Source organism: Mauremys mutica, chromosome 2 (assembly GCF_020497125.1).
Source record: "Mauremys mutica isolate MM-2020 ecotype Southern chromosome 2, ASM2049712v1, whole genome shotgun sequence".
In the NCBI taxonomy this organism is placed as follows: Eukaryota; Metazoa; Chordata; order Testudines; family Geoemydidae; genus Mauremys; species Mauremys mutica.
Window position 1 is genome coordinate 293,586,168 of NC_059073.1, and position 27,013 is coordinate 293,613,180.

A 27,013-nucleotide genomic window follows, 5' to 3' on the forward strand; every position below is an offset into this window, starting at 1 on the left:
GGATAATGAGTTGGTTTTGCAGATGTTTATAGGGAGCTTCTCTCAAGTGTGAAAGGCAGCATGGGATTTGTCCACACTACGTCACACTGCTCAAGGATAGTAAAGATGGAACTACACTGGAAACAAACAGCTTGGATTTTAGGTAGTTTATTCCCTCAGCCTGCAAGAGTCTATTACAGATGCAGGCTCTTTTTAGTACAGATCCTATTTAGGACCATGTACATCGTACAACTTCCCTCCCACCCACACAAAATCCTCAAACCAGGGTACATACAAAAGAACAAGGTCAGGTATAAAACAAAGTTTTGTATTTCCACTCCCCCAAACAAGGTTACATGGAACTTTAACTCAAACCAAACACTGCCACTAATTAACAGTGTGGTACAGCAGTGTTAAACAGCGATACTCAGCACACATTTAATATCCTGAATACCAGGAAGTTGGGGGTATTCTCAGGAAATACAATAGTAAAGCCACAGATTGCTATAATGGTTATTGATACACAAGAAACCAAAGGTGAATGACCCCTTTCAAATGGGGAGAAAACAACACATTATGTTACTCAAACAGTCTCCCACCTGCTTTTTTTGGATGTGACTTGCAGCTTCACAGTTGTTACATACATGACATTTGTTTACCATGCTGCACTGGAGGAATGTGTGTCAGATTTACTACCCAGATATGTTGCTAAATTGGCAGCTTTGAGTACATACTGATCACCTGCATACAGTGAAGGTAATCATCTACCAGAAGGTAGCTTCAGACAAATGGATTACTGATTGGATTGCATAACAGCTTTCCCCTTCCCAGATTTAATACTGACACATAATTCAGAAAGTTTAGATTTAAGTCATTTCACTGGGCTTCTTACAGAAATTCCTAATACAAAATGCCATGCGAGGATGTGGAATACAACTTCCCTCCTGTTTTTTTTATTATAAGTTTGGTAAATCACCAGCACTGATTTAACACTTATTAATCCACCCATAAGAGACTTAACTTAAAAAAAAGTGTTACGTAATCTTTTTGAAACTTAAAGAAATAAAACTTGAACAGCAGACCTTAGGAAATCAGAAACTTAAAAACAAAATAAAACGCCACAAAACCTTCCCCACGCTGTACTCTGATGTAAATACCATTTTTGTAACATTGACCTGAAGGCCAGAAGTCAAGCCATCTGAAGCACTTTGGGATTTCTGCTAAGGTAAAAATAAGAGTCTTTGGGAATCTATGGAAAGTAAGGCTGCTTTCACTGATGATATGTTGGCACATGGGGAAGCAGAGCCATTGCCAAACCAGCATACTACAGTCTCGCTGTGCTCAAAGCGAGAGCCAGATCACATGCTAAGTCATTAGACTGCTTTAGCATTTGCTAGACATGCTTTACATGTTGCCAAAGAAGCAACTAGAACAGGTTTAACATTGGCCCAATCTCTTGCCATGGGATCCTCAGACTTTTTTGGGTAGCTAATTTCTAGGATTTAGCTGTTTATTTTACTGGAGGACACAAAGCTGGCCTTTGAAAGTTTTTCCTTTTACCAGCATCAACTATCTACGGATGGTGAAAGCTCATTGGCTGTAGGCTCCTCTCTTGCTTTGTCCTTCCAACAAATCAGTTGTAAACATCTGAAGTAAAAAATCCATAGCTGCTGAAGTAGTTTTAGCAGAGTTGCACAGTGGGAGGTGGCTGAAGTTTCACTGAGAAGCAAATCAACTTGCAAATGACAGGATAAGCATGATTCCACATAGCCAGGTTCTCTTCCAGATATAAACCATGATAATAACTAGAACTGAAAGAAGCAGCAACATGCTGCTCCATCACTGCTCAATTTGGCAACGCTAAATACATAATCAGGTTTGCCACCTAGCATTTCAGAGTTCACCAGAAGCAACCTGTTCTCTGGCTTACGGGAACTGGCAGTAATTCTGCCTGCTTTGAAACGGTGGTTTCTTCAGATTTAATGAAACAGCTAAGGAGAAGTTCCTGAAGTTAAAATATAAAATAAAGCAACCTAGGTCACAGAATAAATTAAAAGAACATGATATCTGCACAACAAGCAGTTTCCCGTTATACTGTCAGTAGGCTTCCTGTAGGTGTGGCATTTTTGTTGTGTGAAAAACCTCATAGGGAAGCACCTCTCCACATCCCACTTCATTACAGTGCATTACACTGCCAACAAAAACCAATCAGAGCTGTGGTTGAAAGACTTGAGAACCCCATGGTAGGTTGCCTGTTAGCAGAAATGAGGTCTCAGTGCAATCCAGATGACTCACCTGCAGTGGTATTAGCTTCATTCGACTGTACTTAAATAATAAAATAAGGCATAGTTTTAAAACAGGCACTAAAATAATCTCACCATTAACACTTACATGGCACATGCCAGCTCAAGCCACCGCACCTACAGTAGGCTGTTGGATAGCTGTTTCTACATATGCCATAGAAGAGGAGAATCCATTTCCATGAACCATGTTGAGGAAGGCAAACAGAAAAGTCATCTTTGCAGTCAGCAGGCAGATCATTAGGTCCACATGAGCAGCATGGTGAATAGAAAAGTGTTCCATATTGTTTCTCTGATCACTTCCAGCAAGACTGACAAGAATGCGAAGATGTCCATGGAGTGAGCTGGTGCATGATAATCATGACCAAGGAACAGATACACTCTTCTCGCCTCCCACTTCTGTTTTCCTACATGGTGAGCAGTCTTCTGCTGCCCACCGATACAGCCCTTAGAGTTTCTTCAGGCGACTGTACAGTTCCCTTTTGCTCTTCTCACCTGCCCATGTTCTACTTTTCGTGCGGAACCTTTTCAAGTCTTCCTTAAAGTCCTCGTGGTGCATGGGGCGGTAGCTCTGGGGTTCACAATAGTTCTGGGAAAGAAAAGCTGGTTTCACTTCAATTTGTCATTGCTTCGTGTACAAATGACATTCCTATCTGAACCCTGTCTGACCCCAGGCCTCAAGCAAACAAGCTCATGCTTACAACCATCCATACAACTACACAACCATCCTATCACCATGGCATCTAGATCCAGACCCCAAATTGCAATTTAACAACTGGTTAAGTTGGTTTAAGCCAACATTCACAGACTGAACTCACTCAGCTCTGCTTGACATCTCCCTCCTAAAGATAGCTCTCTCATAGCAGGGGGGACAACCTTATATTTACATCGTTCTCATCCCAAAGCCTCGTGCCAAGAAACATTCTTCCCACCAGTGAAACCAACAGAACACAGCAACACTCAGCCATTTAGAAAAGAGAAAGTGTCCATCCTGAGAGTGTAGGGGGAACACAGGGAGGTAGAGTCCAGCTGCTCTATATGAAATTTGGCTAGCACGCCAGTAAAAAGAAATGGGTTTATTTGCAATAGAAAGGCTAGGAAGTGGGAGAGGGGAGCACTTTTTTTTTTTTTAAACACTCTCCTTGCCTATGCTGGAATAGTATGGAGAGCTAGCTGGAGAACTAGTAGAATAAGTACATGGCACCAAGGAAGTGTAACCTGATTGAGATGGAAAACATTTTTTATTCAAACTTTTAAATGCACTAAGGCAGAAAAAGCTGTAATATTTAATACCACCCTTCAAATTAAGGGCTGAGCACACTAGGAAGAGCCCCAACAAAGACCAGATTTGACATTCCTGATATTTCTAAGGTAAAAACAAGCTGAGAATCTATGGGAAAAAACTCAGGCTTTTGTTCGTCATACAGCATCAGACAAACCCCATGTTTCTCCTTTGTTCTTGCTTTCTTGAAGAATGCCATGGATTTTAGTAACTACAAAAGGTCAGTTTTATACCTCATCCAAGAGACATTGGTGAGCACCAGGAGTGACAACAATAGGTAGCTTTGAGGTGTGGAGAGGTTTAGACAAGAGCCTTGGTGATGCATGGCTAGAAAGGGTTGAACATCCTGCAAAATAAATAAACCTCAAAAGACATTTGGGGAGATAATGTTTGTGGTTTTGTGTATTTATATATGTCTGCGTAGGGTCGACAATGTAATCAACAGTCCCTGTCTATGCTGCATTCTGATATCATTTAAATGAATTGTAAAAATGGGATATCTCGGTATTCATCTCTTGTTGAAATGTACTGTGAATGGGGGAGGAACAAGCAAATAGCTATACAAATTAACATAAGGCTAAGTACTGGTGATGGACCTCCTTCAAAGTCATCCTAATTACCTTTTGTTCCCTGAGGAACTCCAACTTGTCAAAACACATGAAATTGAATAAAAGATCTTTGGGTCCTATTCTGTCATCTCAGATCTGCTTAAGCTTCATCGATGGACGTTTGAGTCGCAAGACTGAGGTTCCAGTTATGCTGGGACGCCCTGAATGTGAGATTTGGACATTGGACTATGACCTATGAACTGAATTCTAAAGGAACTCTTTGCAACTACAAAGCTCACCATCTCCGCTGTGAATCTGAACCTCAGTGAATTGAACTCATGTCTGTATGTATATTGATCTTTTAACCATATTCCCTCTCTCTTGTTTTTTAATAAATTTTAGTTTAGTTAATAAGAATTGGCTGTAGCGTGTATTTGGGTAAGATCTGAAACATTCATTAACCTGGGAGGTAACGTGTCCGATCCTTTGGGATTGGTAGAACCTTTTCTTTTCTATGGTGAAATCAGATTTTCAGAAATCATCATATTTTATCTGGGTACCTGGATGGAGGCCTGAGGCTGGATCACTTTAAGGGAACTGTGTTGTTTGGACTTCTGAGTAACCAGTAAGGTAATAAAAAGCTGTTTTATGCTGGTTGGTGAATCTAAGTATTGGAATCTCCACCAGCTTTTGGGGGTTTGGCTGCCCCATTCTGTGCAGTTCACCCTAATTGAGTGACCACAGCTGGCCCCCCATGAGACCCTGGTCACAGCCTTTATTACAAAAACTCCTCAAATGGCAAGTTAATCATAGCAATCAATCTAGTCTTGTAGCACAGCAAGACCACTATGTACAAAAGAGCAAGAAGAATGAAGTACAGCGCAGTGAGTTATTCTGCATCTGTTCAGAAGCACAGGTTAAGCCCTAGAGCTGAATATAGCTGGAGAGAGAGAGAGAGGCATTTGTTCAATGTTATTAACCCTGTTGTGAGGAGTGAAAACAGAAGGGCAATGAGAAGTTTATAAATGAGAGATCCTTACTCGGCATCTTAAGAAGAAGTCCTTATAGCCCCCCTTCAGCACATAGAGCTCTGGGTAATGCAGGTTGGGGTACTCGTTCCCCAGTCTGTCTCTCTCCCTCACAAACCGGCACCTGTAATAGGGACAGAGGTTAAAAGCTACAAACCTGATTTTAGAAAGGAAGTTATATTTGTGCAAACCACATTCTTAACCTGTGCCTCCCGTTACTCAAAGAACAGAGTACAGCAGCCAGCCACCGTCTGTTAGGAACACATGCTGTACTGTTTGACAGATTCTGAAAACTAGTTGTCTATCAGAAATGACAGAGCCAGCACCTACTACAGTAAATTGCATAAGCGTTTGACATGTTGCTACCTGAAGTCTTAAACCATCTTCAAAAGCTTACTAACTAGTAACAACTGTGTAACAAGCACTGCTGTGGGATTCTGATCCCAGCATAGGTAGGACCATGCTCAGATACTCACATTCGGGGACCCCGCTCTGAGGAGAACTCACAGTGGAATACTATTATTACTCGTTTGTTTTCTGATGGCATGATAGGCTTCTTCAGCAGGAAATCCTCCACATCCTCTTCCATGTGGAGGTTTACAGCACCCTGGGAAGGCAAAGTCGCAACTGAGCATACAGCACAAGTTAGGACGGGAGATGTAAAAAGCCACTTCTATCTTCTTGTTGAGCACAGTTAGCTTTGCTATCCTTTGGTAACAGAAAGCTGTTTACACTTCTTGGAGAGCAGCTCTCTCTCTGCTGGAACAGCTCCCATTCTTGTGGTCACGTGGGTGACTGCACATTGGTAGGATTTAGCTTTAAGAACATAAGAACGGCCATACTGGGTCAGACCAAAGGTCCATCTAGCCCAGTATCCTGTCTTCCAACAGTGGCCAATGCCAGGTGCCCCAGAGGGAGTGAACCTAACAGGCAATGATCAAGTGATCTCTCTCCTGCCATCCATCTCCACCCTCTGACAAACAGAGGCTAGGGACACCATTCTTACCCATCCTGGCTAATAGCCATTAATGGACTTAACCTCCAGGAATTTACCCAGTTCTCTTTTAAACGCTGTTATAGTCCTAGCCTTCACAACCTCCTCAGGCAAGGAGTTCCACAAGTTGACTGTGGGCTGTATGAAGAAGAACTTCCTATTTGTTTTAAACCTTCTGCCTATTAATTTCATTTGGTGACCCCTAGTTCTTGTATTATGAGAATAAGTAAATAACGTTTCCTTATCTACTTTCTCCACATCACTCATGATTTTATATACCTCTATCATATCCCCCCCCGTCTCCTCTTTTCCAAGCTGAAGAGTCCTAGCCTCTTTAATCTCGCCTCATGTGGGACCCATTCCAAACCCCTAATCATTTTAGTTGCTCTTCTCTGAACCATTTATAGTGCCAGTATTTATTTTTTGAGATGAGGAGACCACATCTGTACGCAGTATTCAAGATGTGGGCATACCATCGATTTATATAAGGGCAATAAGATATTCTTATTCTCTATCCCCTTTTTAATGATTCCTATCATCCTGTTTGCTTTTTTGACCACCTCTGCACACTGCGTGGACATCTTCAGAGAACTATCTACGATGACTCCAAGATCTTTTTCCTGATATGAACCTTCCACCTCAAAGCACAGTGCTCTCAAACTGCTTTTTAGAACTCGCCAGCTTACTCAAGCAGCACTCTTCAAAATAACTGCTCACATTGCAAAGCTTGTGTAAGAGAATAAGGCCATTTCTTCTACAGCTAGAATATTAAAATTTAGTTAAAGTAAACTGAATGTCAGATTAAGCTATGGAAGTTTTTAATATCTGTTTCCCTAGAGACATTAGGTATCCTAACTTTCTGATTCTTCTACAGAGAAACAAGTGTACGGTCAGTCCTCTACAAATGCCCTACACTTCCCATTAAGGCAAACCCTGCTTCTAGCCACGGAGAGCTGAGTGTTCCTCCCTTCGGAGGGAAAGCTAATCCAGAGATCACGGAGAGTGAGCGCAGTCCTACACAGTTTGTACAGCACAACATGGTCCCAACTGTGTTTGGGGACTTTGGGCAGGGCTGTAATATAATTTTAAATATAAGATTAAATATAAATTCAGACACCATCTCCTTAACCCGAAGGAAAAAAAAGAAGCCCTAAACTGCCAGCCTACCCTTGGATTTGCTCATGAACAGCTAGGAATGAGCATCTTTAAGATACTTCCCAGTGCTCCCTGATTTGCCCAGGCATCAGACACCTATACATTTCTCCTCCAGGGTCACTGTACCTTGATATGGCCTCCCTCATACTCATATGGATATCTGCAGTCAATTATCACACACTCCTTAATGAAGCTTGCAAACTTCCCAGTCAGCACGGATACAATCTACACAGAAAAAGAAGATTTCAGGAGTTTATCTTATGTGCTACATGAGTTTGCTTCTTTGTACAAAGCAATTTCTCATTGCCACTGGGATACATACCATTTCTGGGTCGATATATTTTAAATCTTGATGCTTCCCATCTACAGTGTGGAAAAGGTAATCCTAAAAAATAAAACAGAAGGCTAACTCAGACTGAGGAAATCCCATTTATGACAGTGTAAACCATACATCTCAGTTACAGACTGTCTGGTTATTGATTTTATGGCACATTAGCATAACTAGACAATTCAGAGATCAGCAGAGGCACCTGCCCATAATTTATTTTAATATTAATTTGGCATATGCAATCTGGTCAAGCCAAGCCACAGTGTTCTGAACAACATTCAAGGCACGAAGACTTCCAGGAAGTTGAGTCAGTTTGCAGTCCTCCACAATGCGTGTCATGGTTTGTGGCTGCCCACACTGACTAGTAGCTTGTCTCTAAAACTCCACCCACAAGACCTTACAATCAAAAGAGACAGAGGGAAAATGGATGCAATTTAACCGTTTGTAGGGAGTTAGAGGATTATGAATAATTGTGGGAAAGGATTCAGAATACCTCACACGGGTGAGGAGTTAATTAGTAAATGATTGTTAAAGCACTTTAGTGCTTACCATTTATAGACCACTCAAACACGCACTGTTGGAGCAAGAGAGAACCTGACTTGGGTTAGTTTGACACACAAAGATGCTATTAAAAAAAACCATCAGTGTTACCTTTGAGAAGTCACCAATAAGATTCCTTTGGTCATTGTCCAAAATGCTCTCAATCTCTGAGGATGACTGAGTCCTAATTAGTTTCAGACTCTACAGGAACAACAGTTAGAGATGACTACTGAGTAACAACGGCCTATTATCCTTTCCCACAGAGAATCAATGCACTTCACTGAGAGTAGACATGAACATCAATTGGTATATATCATAGAACATCTAAATCCTGGCCTGCCACACCCTCAAATTTATTTTCACTTGGGATCACAATAGAAGACCAGAGTTCAAGCCCACCCAACCTATCCCCTAACATCATGCATTAAGAGACTACAGCTCGTCAGATGAACAGTTATCTACCTGGAAGAGCATTGTTCTCTTGAACATCCTTGTTAAAATTTATAAAAGAATTGGATACCTAGCCTCACAAAATAAAACTGATTAGGCAAGGATTAATATTAGCTATTAAGCCACCAACTATTGCTTCTTCAGAGGGTGTTCCAGGCACATTTTTCCTCCTTTTGCTGTTTCCTGGAGAGGTCTCTTCTTGGGACCTTTCAATTCTTTTCAGGGCATTCCTAGCCACACCATTGGGCAGAGATGGTGATCCAAACAATCGGCACCGTTTAATCTGGAAAAAATCAGAGAAAAATTAGACAGTCCCCCCAGCCAAGAAGGATGACGTTAAAATCTAGATCAGTCTCAAACTTAAAGTTTCCTGCAAACATGTTTATTTAAGCTTTCATTAGAGCACGAGCGGGTGTTGGATTGTCACAGCAAAGTAGCAGAGGCATAATGTGGTGCCACAGCCAGCTGACCTCTTTTAACTTCAATACTGGCCGTATATTTAGTTGCCATGCAAGAAACTCGGATCCTAATAAGTGTTCCCTCTAATTTTTTTTTCATTTTTCATGTGCAGAATGAATTTTGTTATGTGCACTAATATGGAGGTGATGTGTGACACATGACCTTTATACTGGTGCACGTAACAAAATTCATGTGGTGGGGATGGGGCCGAGGGGTTTGGAGTGTGGAAGGGAGCTCGGGGTGGGGCAGAAGGTTGGGGCTCAGGGGTGTGAGGGCTCCGGCTGGGGGTGCGGGCTCTGGGGTGAGGCTGAGGGGCTTGGGCAGAGGGTTGGAGTGTGTGTGGGGGGGTGAGGGCTCCGGCTGGGGGTGAAGCTCTGGGGTGGGGATTAGGGGTGCAGGAGGGTGCTCTGGGGCTATGGCGGGGAGAAAGGACTTCCCCCCAGCTCCAGGGCCACGGGATAGGTGCCCCACCCCTGGCAGGGCAGGTCCCAGTTGGGACTGAGTTGGGGGCGGGGGAGGGGCACTCAGGCAATGGCAGGTCTGGGCCAGGGCTGTGTTCGGGCCACCTCTCCCCCGGCAGGTCCAGGGCTGAGTTGGGGTGTGGGAGGGGCACCCCCCTAGGCACCAACTCTATGTGTGCTCCAGGGCTGGAGCACCCACAGAGAAAAGTTAGTGGGTGCTATACATAAGCACCCACTGGCAGCCTGGCTCCCCCTACCCCCCAGCATCTCTCATCTGCTGGCAGCCCTGCTGACAAATTCCTCCCCTCCCGCCCACTGCAAACAGCTGTTTCGTGGCATGTAGGAAGGGAGGGGGAGGAGCAGGGATGGGGCCCACTTGAAGGAGGAGGTGGGGAAGAGACGGGACAGGGGTAAGGAGTCGGGGAAGGGGGAGGTTGTTGAGCACTCCCAGCTCAAGGGGAAGTCAGTGCCTATGGATGCCCCTCCCCCGGCAGGTTGGGGCCCGGGAGAGCGACTCCCCACCCTGCACCCGGTCCCAACTGGACGGGTTCCCTGAGCGCCCGCGCAGCGCTAAATAGGCTGCTGCGCAGCCATGCAGTTCATAGGGATCTTAGATCCTAATGCTGGTCTCTTGCTATGCAGGTTTACTGAGTTGGGAACACTACAAGAGAGGCATGCTCTGGCCTTAGGGTAAGGGAGTGTTTTTATAGCTTGACAGAAAATCCTCTAGCACATTAACGAACTGAGTTGATGGACTGTGAAGGGAGTCCAGACTTCAGCCTTAAAAGATGGTGGCTGGAGGCATTACAGATGGGTGTATGCAGAATGGGCTGGAGAGACATTTATAAGATTCTGTTTAGGATGCAAACTTTGGACATCTCTCAAATCGCTGAAGGAAAAACCTTAATACAGTTAAATCCTATAGATACTGTCCTACTGTTTCCAAATGCTACAAAGACAGAACCCTCTAGTCATTAGGCAGGCTAAGGTTAAGAGCAAACATGTAGGGACCACCATGCCCTGGATCCCGAGAGGTGCAGGCTCAATGGTGCAATTATGGTCACTTGTCTCAAAGGCAGTTTTCGAAAGCCATATTAGCAAATGTATGCCTTGAGTGTAAGAGGGATGCCAACTAAGAGTAATGATTTGATCAGTTTTTAATAAGGAATTTCAAAGGTGCAGGTGACCCTTTGAAAGAGATGCAAGTTTCATTATGGTGGGATGGGACACTTACGTGGTTGTCTGCTTTTCTCATGACCAGTGGAGCAGTCCAAAGGCTTGCCACACCAGAGGGCATCTCTTCATCGTTCTGAGGAAGGAGAAAGTTACCTCAGTTCTATCACATTTCAGGAGAACCACATTTCATCATGGACAGTGGCTACACAACATGTCTAAGGCTTTTGCACAGCTCAAGCAGGCATTTAAATTTAATGCAGGTGGCAAAACAGTTCTTTGGGATTACTTACTAATTCACTGCTGTGGGAACTACCATTTATCTGGTAATTCTTAGATTAACAGGAACTTCACTCTAATGAAGACTAGGATACTGGAAAGGCAGAGTCTTAAAGCTGTTGTGAGGGAAGTTACAGCAGTTGATTCATTTAACAAAAATCCATTTATGATTTTTAAAATGTTACTTTACAACTTTAAGAGTCTCCTGCTCACATGCATTCAAATGGGAACAACATCCTGTTTAAGCAAAAGATTGCAAAGAAGAAGGTACATCCAATTCTGGGCTTACCAATCATGACTCCATTCCCAGAAATATGGCTTCTACATTAAATATCCCACTGTAGACAGATGTTTTCCTTCCCACTATTTCCTGGGCATTCCCCAGTAAATTGAAATGTGAGTAATTTATCAACATAGGAACAGCAGCAAATTGTCTCCATTTAACTGCTACTGTCTGCTGGTGAGGAACTGAAGTGACAAGGTCTACAGTCTGCTGTTAGAAGCAGAAGCATAACATTTCTGTAATTCTATGAAAGGCAGTAAGAGGTGAAAAAGACTATAGCTATGTCTACACTAGTACTTTTGTCAGTCAGGGGTGTGAAAAAACCCACCCCCCTGACGGACATAAGTTTCACTAACAAAAGCACCCCCATGGACAGGGCTATGTCAGCCGGAGATGCTCTCCCGCTGACATAGCTACCACCACTTTGGGGTGGTTTAATTATGCCGGTGGGAGAGCTCTCGCCCGTCAGCACAGAGCGGATACATGGGAAACCTTACAGCGGTACAGCTGTGCTGCTCTGAGGTCTGTAGGGGCCTACAGCATTAAGTCTTCTTGGAGGATCATCAGCAATTACCAACTTTTTGCCACTTGTGATGAAAGAATTCTATAGCTCTATCTTAGTTAGAGCCGTTGCTCAACATAGATGTTCACCCTGGACAAATGCCATTAACAGATTGTTGATGGCCGTACAAGGCTAAACTAGAATTTACACTACTATGGTCATTTAAAAACCTGCATCAAGCCTCTGCACTCAGGACATTATATATACACATCGCTTCTCATCTGCAGATTCTTTACTTCCAAATCAGTGTTCAATAGACACACAGGAATGCTGTCCCCCACAAGTGTAAATCAACCACTCCCCTTTCACATACCTTCAAGTCCTCCCCATCCAATATATCTAGAAATCCATCATCTTCTTCCTCAGTGTCAGGGGAAGTTAGAGATGACTGCTGCATGAAAGCAGGCCTATAGTTTTCCAAGTCACCTTCAGGGGCTTCACCAGTGGGAAACTGGAAAAAAGACATTTTGGTTGAATGGCAGCCTGCATCCAGCCCTTTATTCTGGGGATTATGTGTGACACTGACAGGCCAGCAGGTCAGAGCCATAGGCCAATTCACTTGTGTGTGAATATCAAAGAAATGTTAAGTGTACTAGTATGCACAGACCAATTCACTGATGTGTTAATAGGTATTGTTTTCACCTATCCATACCCTGCTGATTGCTATCACGATACATTGTGTATATCCCTGTACTTAATTAACCATAGATCAAAAGTGTGTGTTAAAGTATTAAGATGAGAATTTACTTGATGGGTAAACTTCATGAAAACTAATGAAGGATTGTTATACACCATTACATTATAATTTACATAGCGTATATCCTGGTAATTAAGTTTACTCATCAAATGCGACTAGAGCTTTGGAAATATAAATGAAGAAGGTTGCTAAGTTCAAAGCATGGGTCACTGTGTTCCACAATGGAAATTCACAGACCCAGTCTGCATTTAGTCAACAAAGGAGAAGCCCAGGCTGTGAATGAAAACCCTTGCCAGATGGCTTTCCGTGGAAAGGAGCTATAAGAATGGATCCAGGAAACGAGACTCTCTCTGAACTATTTGGACAATCACAGGGAAGCGTTACAGATGCAAGACAGATTCCCAAAGTTTTACTGGGTAACCTTGAGACACTCATGGAAAACTAGCAGATTACTACATCTCTGCTATCATTTTGGACTTACAAACTTAAGATTCACCTGTTAATGTATTTTACCTGCTTTAATCTCTCAATAACTCATTTCTTTTTCTTAGCTAATGAATCTTTACTAGAGAAACTGGCTGCCAGCATTGTCTTTGGTGTGAGATCTAGCGTAGCCATTGACCTGGGGTAAGTGACTGACCTTTTGGGGTTGCAAGGAACCGGATGTAGTGTGATTTTTGGTTTTAATAATCTTTATCACTAAGATCAGTTTGTCTGGGTGGAAACAGGCTGAAAGGTCTAAGGGGACAGACTGTGGCTCCATGGTAACACTGGTATAGCGATCCAGGAGTGCACTTTTGTTACTGTCTTGGTGAAATCTAATTATAGAATATATCACCAGTTTGGGGTGTCTGCCCTATTTTCTGACCCGAGATTGGCACTCACAATTGTGAGCCACTCCAGACAGCGTGACACTATGGTCTCCCTTTTCTAGATGACTAGGAACACTGGTTCTAGCAGCTAAAGCAGTGCCATTCCTTGAAATGGATTTACAGGAGGCGTTCACACAGTCATCCCACCTATTCATCAACTGGCTTAGGCAGCTCCAAACCTGGCTCTGGCACTATTATTTGGCCAGCAGAATAGTGAAAAACTTCACTGCTAGTTTTTCCATTGAAGGATAATCCTGCATTCTTGGAAATTATACAATCCTGCGTGTTTGCAAAGGGGAGCTCACTTCCCGGATGGTGCAGAGAGGGGAGGTCTAAGTAACAGGATGTTACCCCAAGTCTCCAGGTTTTGTGCATGCAGTCAGGAGAGGTATTCAGAAAGAAGAGGGATTACCATACTTAAGTAGGAGATGAAAACCAGAGTCCCCAATTCCCATCTTATATATAGTGGTCTTGGCCCCTTTCCTGGATGCCCTGGCCAAGCAGCAGAACTTGCCATAGAATAGTACTTCATCCCTATATTGTTATAGATGCAATTTTCAATTTTATTCTTTTAAATGCATCTAAATTTCAACACATCTGCTTCACGGCAGAACCAGCAACAACATAAACAGATTCATCCAATCCATGCTTTGTTAGACATCCATGCTCACTTGACTTATTGCAGTTTAGCTCAAGTTTCATGAAGGATTATAGTCAATAACTACTAGTGGTGTCATGGTAACACCCTTAGTTGATTTCCCATATTCAGGGTAGAATGAGATTTTTCCCAGCTTTAAAGCCTGAAAGCTGGGTGGGCTTTTTTCCAGCTCAGTGTGTTATCAATAGAGATGCAGAAAATAGTTGGTGTTTCTTCCCTCTCCCAGCCCCAGAGCATCATGTCTCAGGACCACCACTTGTGTGCGCTTTTCATCCTAGACCCAAGCAAGCCTAAGGCTAGGCAAAGGGTTAGTTGCCAAGGACAGCCTGATGCATACCATTCGAGCTGGGGCAGAGTTCTGTCTTTGCCCAAAAACATCTTTTCCATCTTCAAGGGAACGGATACGCAGACAACTACGAGAAGCAGGCCTGGTTGGCTTCTTAAACTCAAAGGACTCCTTAATGAAAGGGAGCAAGACAAACATTTTATCAAACCGACGAAGCTTAGAAGTTGAAGAGCCCATTGCAGAGAGAGATTTTACGGCCCATCCCTCTTGGACTCAGCTCCCTGCAATCCAAGGGAGTAAGTAAATCTTTCAGGATATGTGCATTTCCAAAGGAAAGCTGTTATAACAGTGATTAATATAGGAGAATTAGACTCACTTCCTCTAAGTATCCTCTACAGTCAACTATCAGCCCTGCATCTATCAAACTTTCCAGCAAGAGTCCTATCTAATCATTTCATAGGCAGCCAGATCTGTGCCTAAATCACTAGAATGAACTTGCTGTTGTGCGACAAGCTGCACCCTCCTCCCATTACTCCTAAGAATGACAGATGCTTCTGCAGAAATCTGAGCCCTTGTAAGATTTCTTCATTGATCGAATTCACAGCCAGTTGGTCTATAATGGAGTTGGACTCAATAGCCCCAGACAAGTTCCTTAAAGATTTACTCACTCAGTTTAATGAAATCACAGATGTTTACAGTTTGATAATTACAACCTGATAGGGCAATTGTCTGGAGAGCCAGTAAGGGAAAGCCTTGAAAGTTAGAAGGATGACAAGGTAGTAGGTTTGGACTCTAGATCCTCAGTGAAGGTAGAATGCCCTAATTAGGTTAGGGCCCATCCCCCACAGATTAGTTTTGAGATGCGAACATTCCTAACAAAGAGCTGAAGTGGTCCTAGAACAATCCTCCATTTTAATAGGGCACAAGAATTAGGAAGCATCCATCTCCCCTTCCCAGTTACCTTCACATCTCTGCAGTTCCCACCCACCCAATCTCCCCCTTTCTTTCATCAGAATATAGGTCTCTCATCCACCTCCTCCCCCTCACTTTTGGTGACATTTGCCCCAGCCGGGGCCCTCCTGCTATCCCCACCCCCCAATCTGTCCCCTCACATGCCACCACTCTTATCCTCACACCCATCTCCCTCCTCTTGCTGTCTGTTGAATACCCATTCTATCTCTAAAAACATCTTGTCTCCCTAACAAGGTCTCAGTCATTCACAATCTCTTCATCTCTCTCTCCCTCCAGCTTCTGGCTCTCCCAGAACCCTTCATCTGATGCTGCCTCTGTAGCTGCGCTCTTACAGAAGGCTCTTCCCTTACCGGGATCTGATCTGTAATGGTTGGGTGAGGATGGGGTTTCTCTCCAGTTACTGCCACTTCCAATACCGCCCTCCTCTGATTTCAACATCACTGTATCTGGTTCTTCTCCCCCTATGTTGCTGTCATTTACCATCCACCCAACTCCTCCCCCATCAGCCTTCCTCTCCAATTTCAACTTCTGGCTCTCTCCTCCTCTCCTCTATATACCACACTCATTCTTGGTAACTTCAGCTTCCATGCTGATGACCCATCTGACCTGCTAGCTGCACAATCCCTCACCTACAGCTCTTTATTCAACCTGGAGCCCTGGTTCAATTCTCCCAACCACCAAAAGGGCCATTCACTTGACTTGGTCTTCAAGAGGCACTACCCTCGCTGATCTCTCTGTTGCTGAGTTCCCTCTCTTCAATCATCACATGATCTCTTTCAGCACCACCCATCAGCCCGTGCCCTCTCACAGGGGCTTTCCATGACTTCCAGTCTATCAGCATTGATGACTTCTAATCTGCTCTCTGCCCCCTTCTCTTCGTAGGATTGTTGTCCTTCTCCCCCACCACAAGGTCTATCCTGCCAACCTCCAGCTCTAGCTCACCTCCAACATCTGTTTCCTACACTCCTGCTCTCATGCTGTGGAAAGTCTTCAGCAGAAATTCTGGGACCCGGCTGATTTCCTCTCTTACAAATTTGTTCTCTCCTTCAGTTCTGCCATCTTCCTAGCGAGACATATCTAATTCTTTAACTTAACTGAATCTCATACCCACAATCCCAGCTGCTTTTTCTACCACCTTTGACTCATGCCTCAAATCCTCCCATCCTCCCTCCACTTTTCTCCCCACAGGTTCTCACTGACTTCTTCCAAGAGAAAATTGACAAGATGTGACATGACCTTCCTCTTCCCCTCACCTTGCCTTCCTGTCCCTGCCTATAATTTTCCTTCTCCCCAGTGACAGGCAAAAGTTTCTCTGCTCTCCTCCTCCAACCCCTCCACTTGCCCTAGTGACCCCAATCCATTTTCTGATCTCCCTCATGCCCACTCTCAATCGTTACCTAAATTCCTCCTCAACCTCACACTCCTCTGCCTCATCCCCCTCGCAAAAACAAACAAACTTTAATCTCTCCTATTTAAAAAAACCTCACCCTTGACCCCACTTAACTCTTCAGCTATTGTCTCAGTTTTCATCTCTCTCATTTCTAAGCTCATTGAACATGCTGTTTATAGTCGCCATCCAGAGTTCCTCTCCTCCAAATCCATCCTAGATCCTCTCCAATCTGGCTTCTACCCCTTGTGCTCAACTGAACCTGCTCTCACCAATGTCTTCTTGGCCAAGACTCAGAACCTGAACCCAGCCCTCCTTAACCAGTCGACCATGGTCTTCCTCTTGAAATCTTGTCCCCTCGTGGCTTCTGTGACTGTCCACTCCCAGTTTTCCTCCTACCTCTCTAATCATGTCTTCAGCGCATCCTTCAGAGGATCCTCCTCATCCACCTTCCAATTTTTGTGGCTCTAGAGTGTTGTCTTTGGTTCCCTTTTCTTCTCCTCCTACATCTTATCACTGGGTAATCTCATCCACAAATTCAAATACATCTACCTCTCTTCTCCAGACTAATCTCCTTTTGTCCAAATTAATATCTCAGCCTAATGTTTTCCGGATGGACATCTCACCATCAACTCAAGCTCAACATGGCTAAACCAGAGCTCTTCCCCCAATTGCCTTCTCAATAACCGTGCATGACAACACCATCCTGCTTGTCACTCATGCCTGTAACGTGGGCATCATCTTTGACTTGGACCTCTCTAGAGCCTCACATCAAGGCTATGTCTAAGTCTTGCCAATTCTTTCTGCATAACTTCTAAGATATGGCCTTTCCTGTCCATCCAAACAGATAAAACTCTCATCCAGACTTGCACCTTCATTACTGAAATGTCCTTTTTTCTGGTTTTGACAAATAGGGTTTCCTGGCTCTCATCCATTCACAATGCTTCTGCAAAAATGATTCTCCAACTTACAGTTTTGATCGTGTCACCCCTTTCTCAGTCCCTCTATTGGCTCCCTCTTCTCCATCACACAAAACATAAGCTACTTGTCTCCATGTTCAAGACCCTTCACAACCTAACTCCCACTCTATCATCTGTCATTCAGTATTAACAGATCGAGTCCTGCCTCCAATCAGCCCATGTCAGCCTTCACTGCCTACTTGTTAACGCCTCATGCTTGGGTGACCCCCAGCCTCTTAAACATCTACAAAGCCACTGCAGTGTTTTCCTTCAAATCCCTTTTAAGAGCTCTTTGCCACAATGTCTAAAAACTTGACAATGGCTAGACTAGACCACTATCTATTAGGCTGACCGACACTGTCTAGCTGTCTCTTGTATTCCCATGTCTTTCTGTCTGTATCAGTCTGTTGTCTTTTGTCTTAGACTGTAAGTGCTTTGTTCTGCATTTGTATAGTACCTAGCACAATGGGGCTACTCGGCATTATGGCAATACAGAAAGTGGAAAGTCAGCTTTTGCACCAGATGAGTGCAAATTCTGCAAGACAAACCACGGAGAAGTTTAAGAATGCACAGTTCACCAAAATAAGAAGAAAAGGCCTTACCCACCACATCAACCACTCATTACAAGCCTCCTCCCCAAATAAGGAGTTATCTCTATGTTTCAAGCCCTGTACTACCACAAGTCACAGCTTCCTGGGTATAGCTTCCCATATTACACTACTTCAGAGATGTGTAGAGTGAGTTAAACTTACATTCTCTTTGTTGTCATCTGGTTCAATCAGGTGAAAAACATCACAATCCAATGAATCTGAGTTGCTCCTCTTCAGAGCAGGACTAGACCCCAGAAGCTTCTGCTGCAAAAGTGAGAGGGTAAATCCTTCTCAATATCAACCAGCTCCCCAAATTTTGGGCAGCTGAGAGGCCATGCTGACAGCTTGCCAAGAATGTAAGGGCTGCAGTACCCAAACTGGCACAAACTATGTTAAAGGCAAGGGCTGGCCATGGACACGCAGCCCCTGGAGACAACAGATCCCAGCATGCAATACTTCCACATAAAGCTGGTGACAGGCTGCCTTGTAGAACATAACAGATTACACTTTGATCCATTTCAAGATTACAGCCTATGACTTTCTATTATCTTAATTTTAAGCAACATGCAACACCAGATTCTTGCGACTGGAAGATTAATGAGTTTTGCTGGATATCTGCTGATAAAAAAGCGGGTAGATAAGTAGCATAACACTTAATACTGAAAAACTCTTTGCCACTCCTGAAAGACCAAAATCCCCCTCACTTACCGGGAGGGAACGTATTCTTCTGATGGGTAACTGAATACTGCAATGAGAACACAGACAAAAATAGAATCAAATTTTACTCTAACATTTAAGCTGAAAAGCTATTAAAAGTAATGGACAACACAACTCAGATTTTCCACTGCAAAACTGAATTAGCTAGTAGCATAATTTAACAGACCAATAGGTAACTAATTAAGAAGGGAAGCTAAAATTAAAATTATACTCACTTGGAAAGTCTGCCAGATTCTATAACACTTTTCTCAAAGCTGAAAAAAGCAGACAAAGGACATTAGTTATCTTTATTGCTAATTCATAACCCAATACTTTGAACTTAGTGTTGTTTAACTCAAAGTCATGGAAGGTTTATTGCTGCTACTTGTCCCCAGGTTACAAACTTGTGCACCTTAGGCTATGTCTACACTACAGTTTATGCCAGCATAAATTATGTGTGAATAAAGCATTCCCGAGGGACGTACATTATGCCAGTATAAGAGCTTCTCCCACCAACAAAGCTTCTACTGCTTGAGGGGGTGGGTTTTTTTATGCTGGCGGGAAAACTCTCTCCCATCAGCATAGAGCGTCTTCACCACACACGGTGCAGCACTGTATGTATAGATACGGTCTGCTGTTCTTAAGGCCATCTTGCTCTTTGTTTCCTAGAGACTTATTGTCTCAGTTGGGCTGGAGGTTTAAACCCAGTTTCCCCACCCTAGTTTCCCCAAGGAGAGTAGCTAGCATTTCCTAATTCAGGATAGTATTAACAGCAGATTAGCCTAAATGGAAACTATAAGTTACATGCAAGTTAAGTGCAGCCCTCAGACTCCTAAGCAAGGTGCCAATGTGATGCTCAGAGTTTAGGGTTCTCAGAAGTACATAATTTGGTCTGGGCAACACATTAACTTAGACATAAGACTTAAGTAGTCTGGGTCACATTCTGTTGTGATAGAAAACCTAAAATCTCAAGCTGCAATGTGCCAAGACATACACTTGAAGAAGGTTAAGTGAGAAGAGCCCATTTTACATGTACTAGCTGTGGAAATTTCAGATCAAGCCTCCCATTAGCCCACATTTAGCAGTTAATAGTACAGTCTAAAATGCCAGAAGTTTAGCATATTTTTACATACGTTTCCTCAATGTCTGAGTTCAGGGGATCAGGAAAATCCAGACAGTAGCCTGTGAAAGACAAAAAAGGTTTTTACTATTGAAAATATAAAGTACATGGCACTGTTAGCGAGGAGTCTTAGATCTTCTCCCCACAAAAGGTTACAGTGACTTGCTCAGCATGGCAACTGTTTGCCATGCAGAGAGAGTCATGGTCCAGGTCGATAACTCATCCCCTACTGGAAGCAGGGGCGGGGGGGGGCAGAAGAGAAAGGCAGCCATGACTATCACCCAGCTACTACTTCTGACCACAGGTACTGGTTTGATACTGGGCCTTTGGGGTGAGTGAGAAAAGGAGGAATAAAAATATCCCACCATACTGCCCTGTATGAGAAACTGTCCCACAGGATAGGAACATACTGCTTCAGAACCACAGCCTAACTAATATTTTGGCCTTTTTTCACACAGACTAATAAAGTGCCGTTCCTTTGCAGGTTAACCCTGCCAACTGATTGTTTCCTATACGCAAGCTTTTAGCCATGCTCTCTTATTATCTCCCTCCCCTGCCCAAAGGAGGTAATATTATCACATCTCACACAGTCACCTACCAAAACAAGCCTTCATAAGACAAATCAGTGTCCAGGTAGCAAGATAATTAGTACCTTATTGACATACAAAAGTCAGGTGATGCATTAAGCAATGCAGCTGCTTCTGCTAGGTTTAAGGTTATGAAGACTTTTTCAAAGAGCTGTGCTTTAAAAGAACTGATTTGACCAAAAGTAGGTAGAAGCAAGCTACATCTCCATGTCTCCCTGACTTATCCTATTACCACCGTGCCCCCTATGATCTGGTGTCTACTCATTTTGTGTCAGACTGTAAAGGTTCCATCTGTAGTCTAGAGTACCATGGTACAGTCATGGCAGTACACATGACAAGACATACATAGAGAGGCCATTTCCCTATACTGGGTTGCTTCAATAGAGTACCATAAACCCCCATGATTTTAGAAGTATTAGTTAACCATACCACTCTAAACAATATTTACATTGATGTAGCGCCTTCCATCCCAAAATACTTCAAGTTTTAGACATAGCTGTATTTCAGTGGCTCTACATATATCTGGGGTGCAAGGACAGTAGTCGGACAACCAAAATCTCACAATATGCCACCAGTGGGTGTAAAGCATGGTGGATTTGTACAAAGACCCTCTTAACACCCCATGAACTCTAGTGACCATACAAAGCACACAATCATGGTTTAAAGGTCTTAATCGAGACGACCAACATGAAATTACGTCGTATTCACGCAGTTTATCTATCTCAGAAGGATGAAAAGCACAGTCAATTCTGCTAAGAACTCAATTTGTGACTCCAAGGAGCGTAGGTATTTCAAACCCATTGCTTAGACCATTAAGCCATTACCTCTTTATTGTCAGCAACCACAAATTAACATGTGAGAGCTATGTTTACCATTCAATGGTTTACAAAGAGGCAGAAAACACTAGTGAATTGGAGCCAGAACTGATTTTCTACACAGGCTCTGCCACTGACTTACTATGCAATGCTGGACAAATCATTTAGCATCTGAACTTACTTTTTTTTTTTAAATGTGTCTAGGAAGGTTGCTAGGATTAATTATTGTTGCAGAGAATTATGCAAGTACACAGTATTAGCTTCCTCTTAAACCTGAATATTGCTCTTTATAATACAAGGCAAGAGGATGTCAAGCTTTTTCATTCCTTAGTACTTATGTGTGGATTAAAAAGTAACCTGAATCAGTAGATTCTGATGAGTCTGTTCTTTGTAGATTGTTACTGTTCCTCGTTCCCAGCATTTGCACAGAATTCTCATACTGACTGTAAAGATTAAGAAAATGAGTTATTTTACTGAATGTTTCAGACAGGAACCACCACAATAGGTTTAAAATATAGAAATACACAGTAGATGAGCTCAAATTGGAATGGCTACTTTTGATCAGTTTATGTAGTGGACAATGCAAAAGGTGCCAGTTTAACAGACCTGCAGATTGAAGTTTTGAGTAACCATAGACACAGTACAGGTAGGAGCAATACAATACACCTGGGGGAATTCTGCGTCACTGCACATACAAAGAATTCCTGTCCCCCGCAAATTTCTTTGATTCTCTGACAGATAAATGACTTCTGATGGGGAAGCAAAAGGAAGCCACAAGAGCGGTCACGCGCCTCTCCCCGGCAACGCAGGCAGGTTGGTTTGGGCACCCGGAACAGCCAGTAGAGACCTAAATTACTGTCTGAGGGGGAGAGGCTATACAGTGTGTGTGAGAGAGACAGACACACTGTCCCTCTTGCTTGCAATTGCAGCTTGCTTGGTGTGGAGGGGCAGAGCTTTTGAAGAGTTAGGGGTGGGTAGGCACCATCCCCTGAGGCAGAGCAGAATGTAGCTGCCTGCCTGCTTAGTGAATTGTTCCCATTCTTTTTGTGAATTCCCCCAGGAGCATAAAAAAGGTGTAAACGTTTTAAGGTTCCTTTCCATTGCCAGAGTGGTGTAAAGGACAGTATGGCCTTATAAATGCTCATGGAGCTTTAGTGATTAAAACTGATCTAAATTTTTGGACTGAAAAAATTTCCTATCAGAATGTGCTCCATGAACTGTTTGCTGCTGACCTTTCTGGATATGTTCAGTAGCCAATATATATTGTGAGTTTGATTCCCCAGCCCTCACTTTATCTTCAGTTGCCTATGATGCAACACTGAGCATATGGATGCATATATTTGTTGACTAAGAACTAGAAATAAAGGGTAAAACCTAGTTACATTACTGTTAGGCAAGGGGGTTTGGGGATTTTCTCCAATGCTCCCCACTCTCATTCTCCATCCATTGTACTGTAGTTTAAGTAAATTACTGAAATAATTGAAACCAGAGTGATTATATTCAGTTATTTTGACAAATAAAATATGCAGAATTTTGTAACATTGTGCGCAGAATTTATAATTTTTGGTGCAGAACTCCTACAGGAGTAATACAAATTTCAGCACACTCCTGCCAACATGTCTCAACTTAATGATGTGGGCTGGATTTACACCAACGTCCTGAAAGCAATTAAAAATTAAAAAATCAGGCCTAAGATCATGATAAATATATTTGAGGTTCTTTGCCTTCTGGTTTCCATGTCATTCAGATACACTTGCATCAAGATTAAGCTTTTCTCTGCATGTATCAGAGATAGAAACTATCTTCTTTACAATTAAAGTTGAGATTCTCTTCTAATCTCATGCCTCCAGGAGCTGGGGCTTTGAAGTAAACCCCAAATATCTTAAAATTTTAAATAACATTGCGTGCGTTGGCCACATTGCATGTGTAATGGAGTACTTATTGGATGGAATGAATTTATAGGTATTATGTCGTCTATCAAAGAGCCAAGAGGTAGAATAGTGGCAGACAACCCAACTCAAATAATCTCATGTTTAATTCCTTTGTTACCTGGAAGAGAATGGTGGGAGAAAATAATTCATCCCTGTGCAGAGGGCCATCTAAAAACAACTTTATACTATTTATGCCCCCCTCCCCCTCAATCAGGTTTTAAATGCTGTGTTGGTCTTGTGCTGCCCTATTCACAGAGATGAATTTTGCTCCTATTGTGTAATTATTGACTAGTGATTAAATCATCATTTTTGCAATATTATTGCCAATACCTAACTCTGGGAGTGGGGTAGAATGGGCCAAACCAACATATTGAGCAGATTCATCCCTGGTAAACTATCAGTATCAAACTTACACCAGGGATGTACTTGGCCCTTTATCATTAATTCACAGTCTCAGTTATTTCAGTGCAGAGAAAGGCTAGAAATATTGAGACAGTAATGGAGGAGGACTTTGCATGGCATGGGTAAGAGGCTACAGGGTTTGGGGTGGAAGAAGGGCTATAGGATGTGTTCAGAAGGCTTTGGGAAGTGAGAGGGTGTGGTATAACAGAATGCAGGGTTTGAGCAAAGAAGATTGAAAGTGGAATGGAGGGGACTGCTGGTATTGTTTGGGGGAGTCGGGGGGGAGGGGCAGGAGAAGGCTGCAGGGGTCAGAGAGCCTGGAGAATGGAAATAGGAGCCAAGGAGAACTGAGGGGCTACCAAGATGTGATCATGTGGGCTGTGTGAGGAGAAAGAGAAGGCTGTAGGGACCAGGTGGAGCTGCTAGGGCAAGATAGGGGTTGAATAGAGAGGCAGGAGTGGCATATGGAGAAGGATTACAGGGATCTGGGAGCCCAGGTACCAGTAGCAGTGGGTGGGGAGCTGCAAGGCTTGGGCCATGGGAGCTGTGTGGGGGCCACATGTGTGGGGGAGGTGGCAGTCACTATAGATAATATGGAGATCATGTGGCACCATGTGTGTGCTGTGTGTTGAAAGAGTGCACCAAGGAGGCCAGTGCCAGGAAGTTATGGGGTGGCAGGGATGAGTTCAGGGGGACTACACATAGGGGAAGTGGGCAGGCACTAGGAGGATGTGGGGGTTGCATGGGTGGGGTAATGGGGGCTGGAGAGAAGCAACAGGGAGCCACAGTGGTGGTTACATGGGTGGGGTAACAGGGGCCATATGTTGGGGAGATGGGCAGACACCAGGAGTTGTCGGGGCTGTATATGGATAGCCACCAGGATTCACAGAGGTTGGGGCGAGGTCATGAGAGACATGTGTCAAGGAGGAGGGAAGCAAAAGGGGACTCTGGAGGGTTGCAGGGGGGAGTCCAGGGAGCCACATATGGGGGAAGGGACAAGCAACTAGGGAGGCTGCAGGAGCAGGGTCATGGGGCAGGCACCAAAGGGGGGGCTATAAGGGCTGCAGGGGTGGGGTTATAGGAGTCAAATGGAAGCAGTCACAGAGGGGTTCTGAAGGCTGCAGGGGTAGGGCCCTGGGAGCCATATGTGGGGGAGGGGAACAAGCACCAGGGGGCTATAGAAGCTGCAGGTTGGGGTCCTGGGGCAGGCACCAAGGGGGCTATGAAGAGATGAGATCATGAGGGCCATGTGGGGCAGGCACAAGAGGGCTCTGAGGGGAGTCACGTGTGCACCAAGGCACTAGGGAGGCTGCAGAGTTGGAGTTCTGGAAGACATGTACAGAAGAGGGAGACAGAAGGGGTGAGGTTATAGGGGCTGAAAGGGTGGGATCCTGGGGGGCAGGCACGAGGCAGCTCTGGGTTGGGGTCCTGGGAACTATGTGGGGGATGGGGGGCTGAAGAAGTGAGGTTATGGGGGGCAGGCACGAGGCAGCTCTAGGGTGGGGTCCTGGGAACCACATGGAGGGAAGGGAGCTGAAGGGATGAGGTTATGGGGGGCAGGCACGAGGCAGCTCTGGGGTGGGGTCCTGGGAGCCACGTGGGGGGAGAGGGGCTGAAGGAGTGAGGTTGTGGGGGGCAGGCACGAGGCAGCTCTGGGGGTGGGGTCCTGGGAGCCACGTGGGGGGGGGGGAAGGACACGCACCCGAGGGGCTACGGGGGCTGAAGGGGTGAGCGTGTGGGGTCCTGTGGGGAAAGGCACCGGGGAGCTATGGAGGCTGCAGGGGTGGAGTGGTGGGGGGGCTGCACGGGGGAAAGAGGAAGGCACCACCGGGGGGCTCTGGGGTTGCAGGGGCGGGGGCCATGTGGGAGGCACCAGGGCGCTCGGAGGGTTGCAGGGGCGGGTCATGAGGGGAGCGGGCACCCGGGGGGGAGGGGCCGGCGCTGGCACGGCCGGTCTCACCTGTAGCCCAGGCCCTGCAGCTGCTTCATGGTGAGGCTGAGGCCGGAGACCGGGGAGAGCTCGGCGGGGAACAGGGACTTCACCACGCCGGGCCCGGCGGCCGGGAGCTGCGGCAGGAGGAGGCGGCGGCGGTGGGAGCTCGGTGCGGGGGGCCCGGGATCCATGAGGCCGGCGTGGGGTGGGAGCGGACCCGAGCGGCTCCTGCTGTCAGCGCGACCCTCCACGCTCTGACCCTCCCCGTCACCCGTAGAGAACAAACCCCAGTCAAGCAAACGCTGCGCAACCAGCGCGCGCGCGCGCGCTCTCTCTCGAGCTTTGCATACACCCAAAGCTGGCGCCAAACTTGGCCCCACCAATCAGAAGCGGTCTCCTCTCCTCGGCCCGCCCACTTCTCTGAGCGACAGCAAATCCGGTGAGGGAAAGAGAGCTGTAGCTTTATCAGACCAATCACAACCAGACTCCTTTTCTTTTCCCACCCAGCACATTGAACGGCAAAGACACTGACCAGTAGAATGCGACCCTTCCCTGCAGACGGCCAATCACTAAGTCTCATCACTTTACCTTGCCCTAGTCTCTAAGTGAAAGGCCAATAGAATGCTGAGCAATCAAGACAGGCTTCAGCTTCTCTCCGCCTACTCAGCAGTTCTGACCAATCAAATAGAAGAGTCGGCAAGGGGGACGACCAATTGAAACCAGTCGAATCTTCTTTCTTCCCGCCCCTTGGATTGTTTGACAGGAGATTCGACCATTAGAATTGCAGATAGACCCGTTGGGCGTTGGTGGGTTTTTTCTTTGACACTCGTATATAAGGGGCGTGATCAAGGGGTTAGCAACCGCGCTCTGCGCGCCTGGCCCTTCACGCTCCATTGGCACTACAAGTTCCAGCATGCAACGCTCCAGCTTGAGCTACTCGGCCGCTTGGCTCAAGGTGGAGCGTTGCATGCTGGGTCTTGTAGTCTCCAGTAACCTCACGTCAGGACCTCAGTAGACGCCATCACTGAGGGCATCACTGGGAGGGGAAGGGGACTGTAAGAGTGGGGTCACGGGGTATAACCACCAGAAGGCAATGGGGCTGCACAGGCATCACTTGAGAGCATAATCTGAAAGCCATGGGGGCTGCATAGGCATCACTGAGGCCATAACCTGGCCCCCAGAACCTCTGTGTCTGGTGATGCTGCCCAGGGTGGGAAGGAACCAGCATGACCCTCAGATCCCAGGTGGAGGTCACAGGCCTGGCAACGAGCAAAGCAGATCTTTCAC

General features: G+C 45.0%; 1 protein-coding gene across 2 annotated transcripts; it reads right to left on the reverse strand.

The window, feature by feature from the left end:
* Window positions 1-159: 159 nt before the first annotated feature.
* CDC25A (cell division cycle 25A) lies at window positions 160-26,075 on the reverse strand. Of its 2 annotated transcripts, none has more exons than XM_045008043.1 (16): window positions 25,754-26,075; window positions 21,818-21,903; window positions 20,072-20,120; window positions 19,175-19,213; window positions 18,951-18,987; window positions 18,405-18,503; window positions 14,386-14,505; window positions 12,135-12,272; window positions 10,759-10,833; window positions 8,735-8,887; window positions 8,266-8,355; window positions 7,609-7,671; window positions 7,413-7,511; window positions 5,614-5,744; window positions 5,150-5,261; window positions 160-2,868 (listed from the first exon to the last, which is right to left on the reverse strand). In XM_045008043.1, exons 1-16 carry the CDS (start codon window positions 25,915-25,917, stop codon window positions 2,728-2,730), a joined length of 1,596 nt encoding a protein of 531 aa, XP_044863978.1. In that variant the 5' UTR covers window positions 25,918-26,075; the 3' UTR covers window positions 160-2,727. The 2 variants fall into 2 exon arrangements, with proteins under 2 accessions (XP_044863978.1, XP_044863977.1); XM_045008042.1 differs by having other exon boundaries at window positions 18,405-18,506; window positions 25,754-26,074.
* Between the last annotated feature and the right edge of the window lie 938 nt (window positions 26,076-27,013).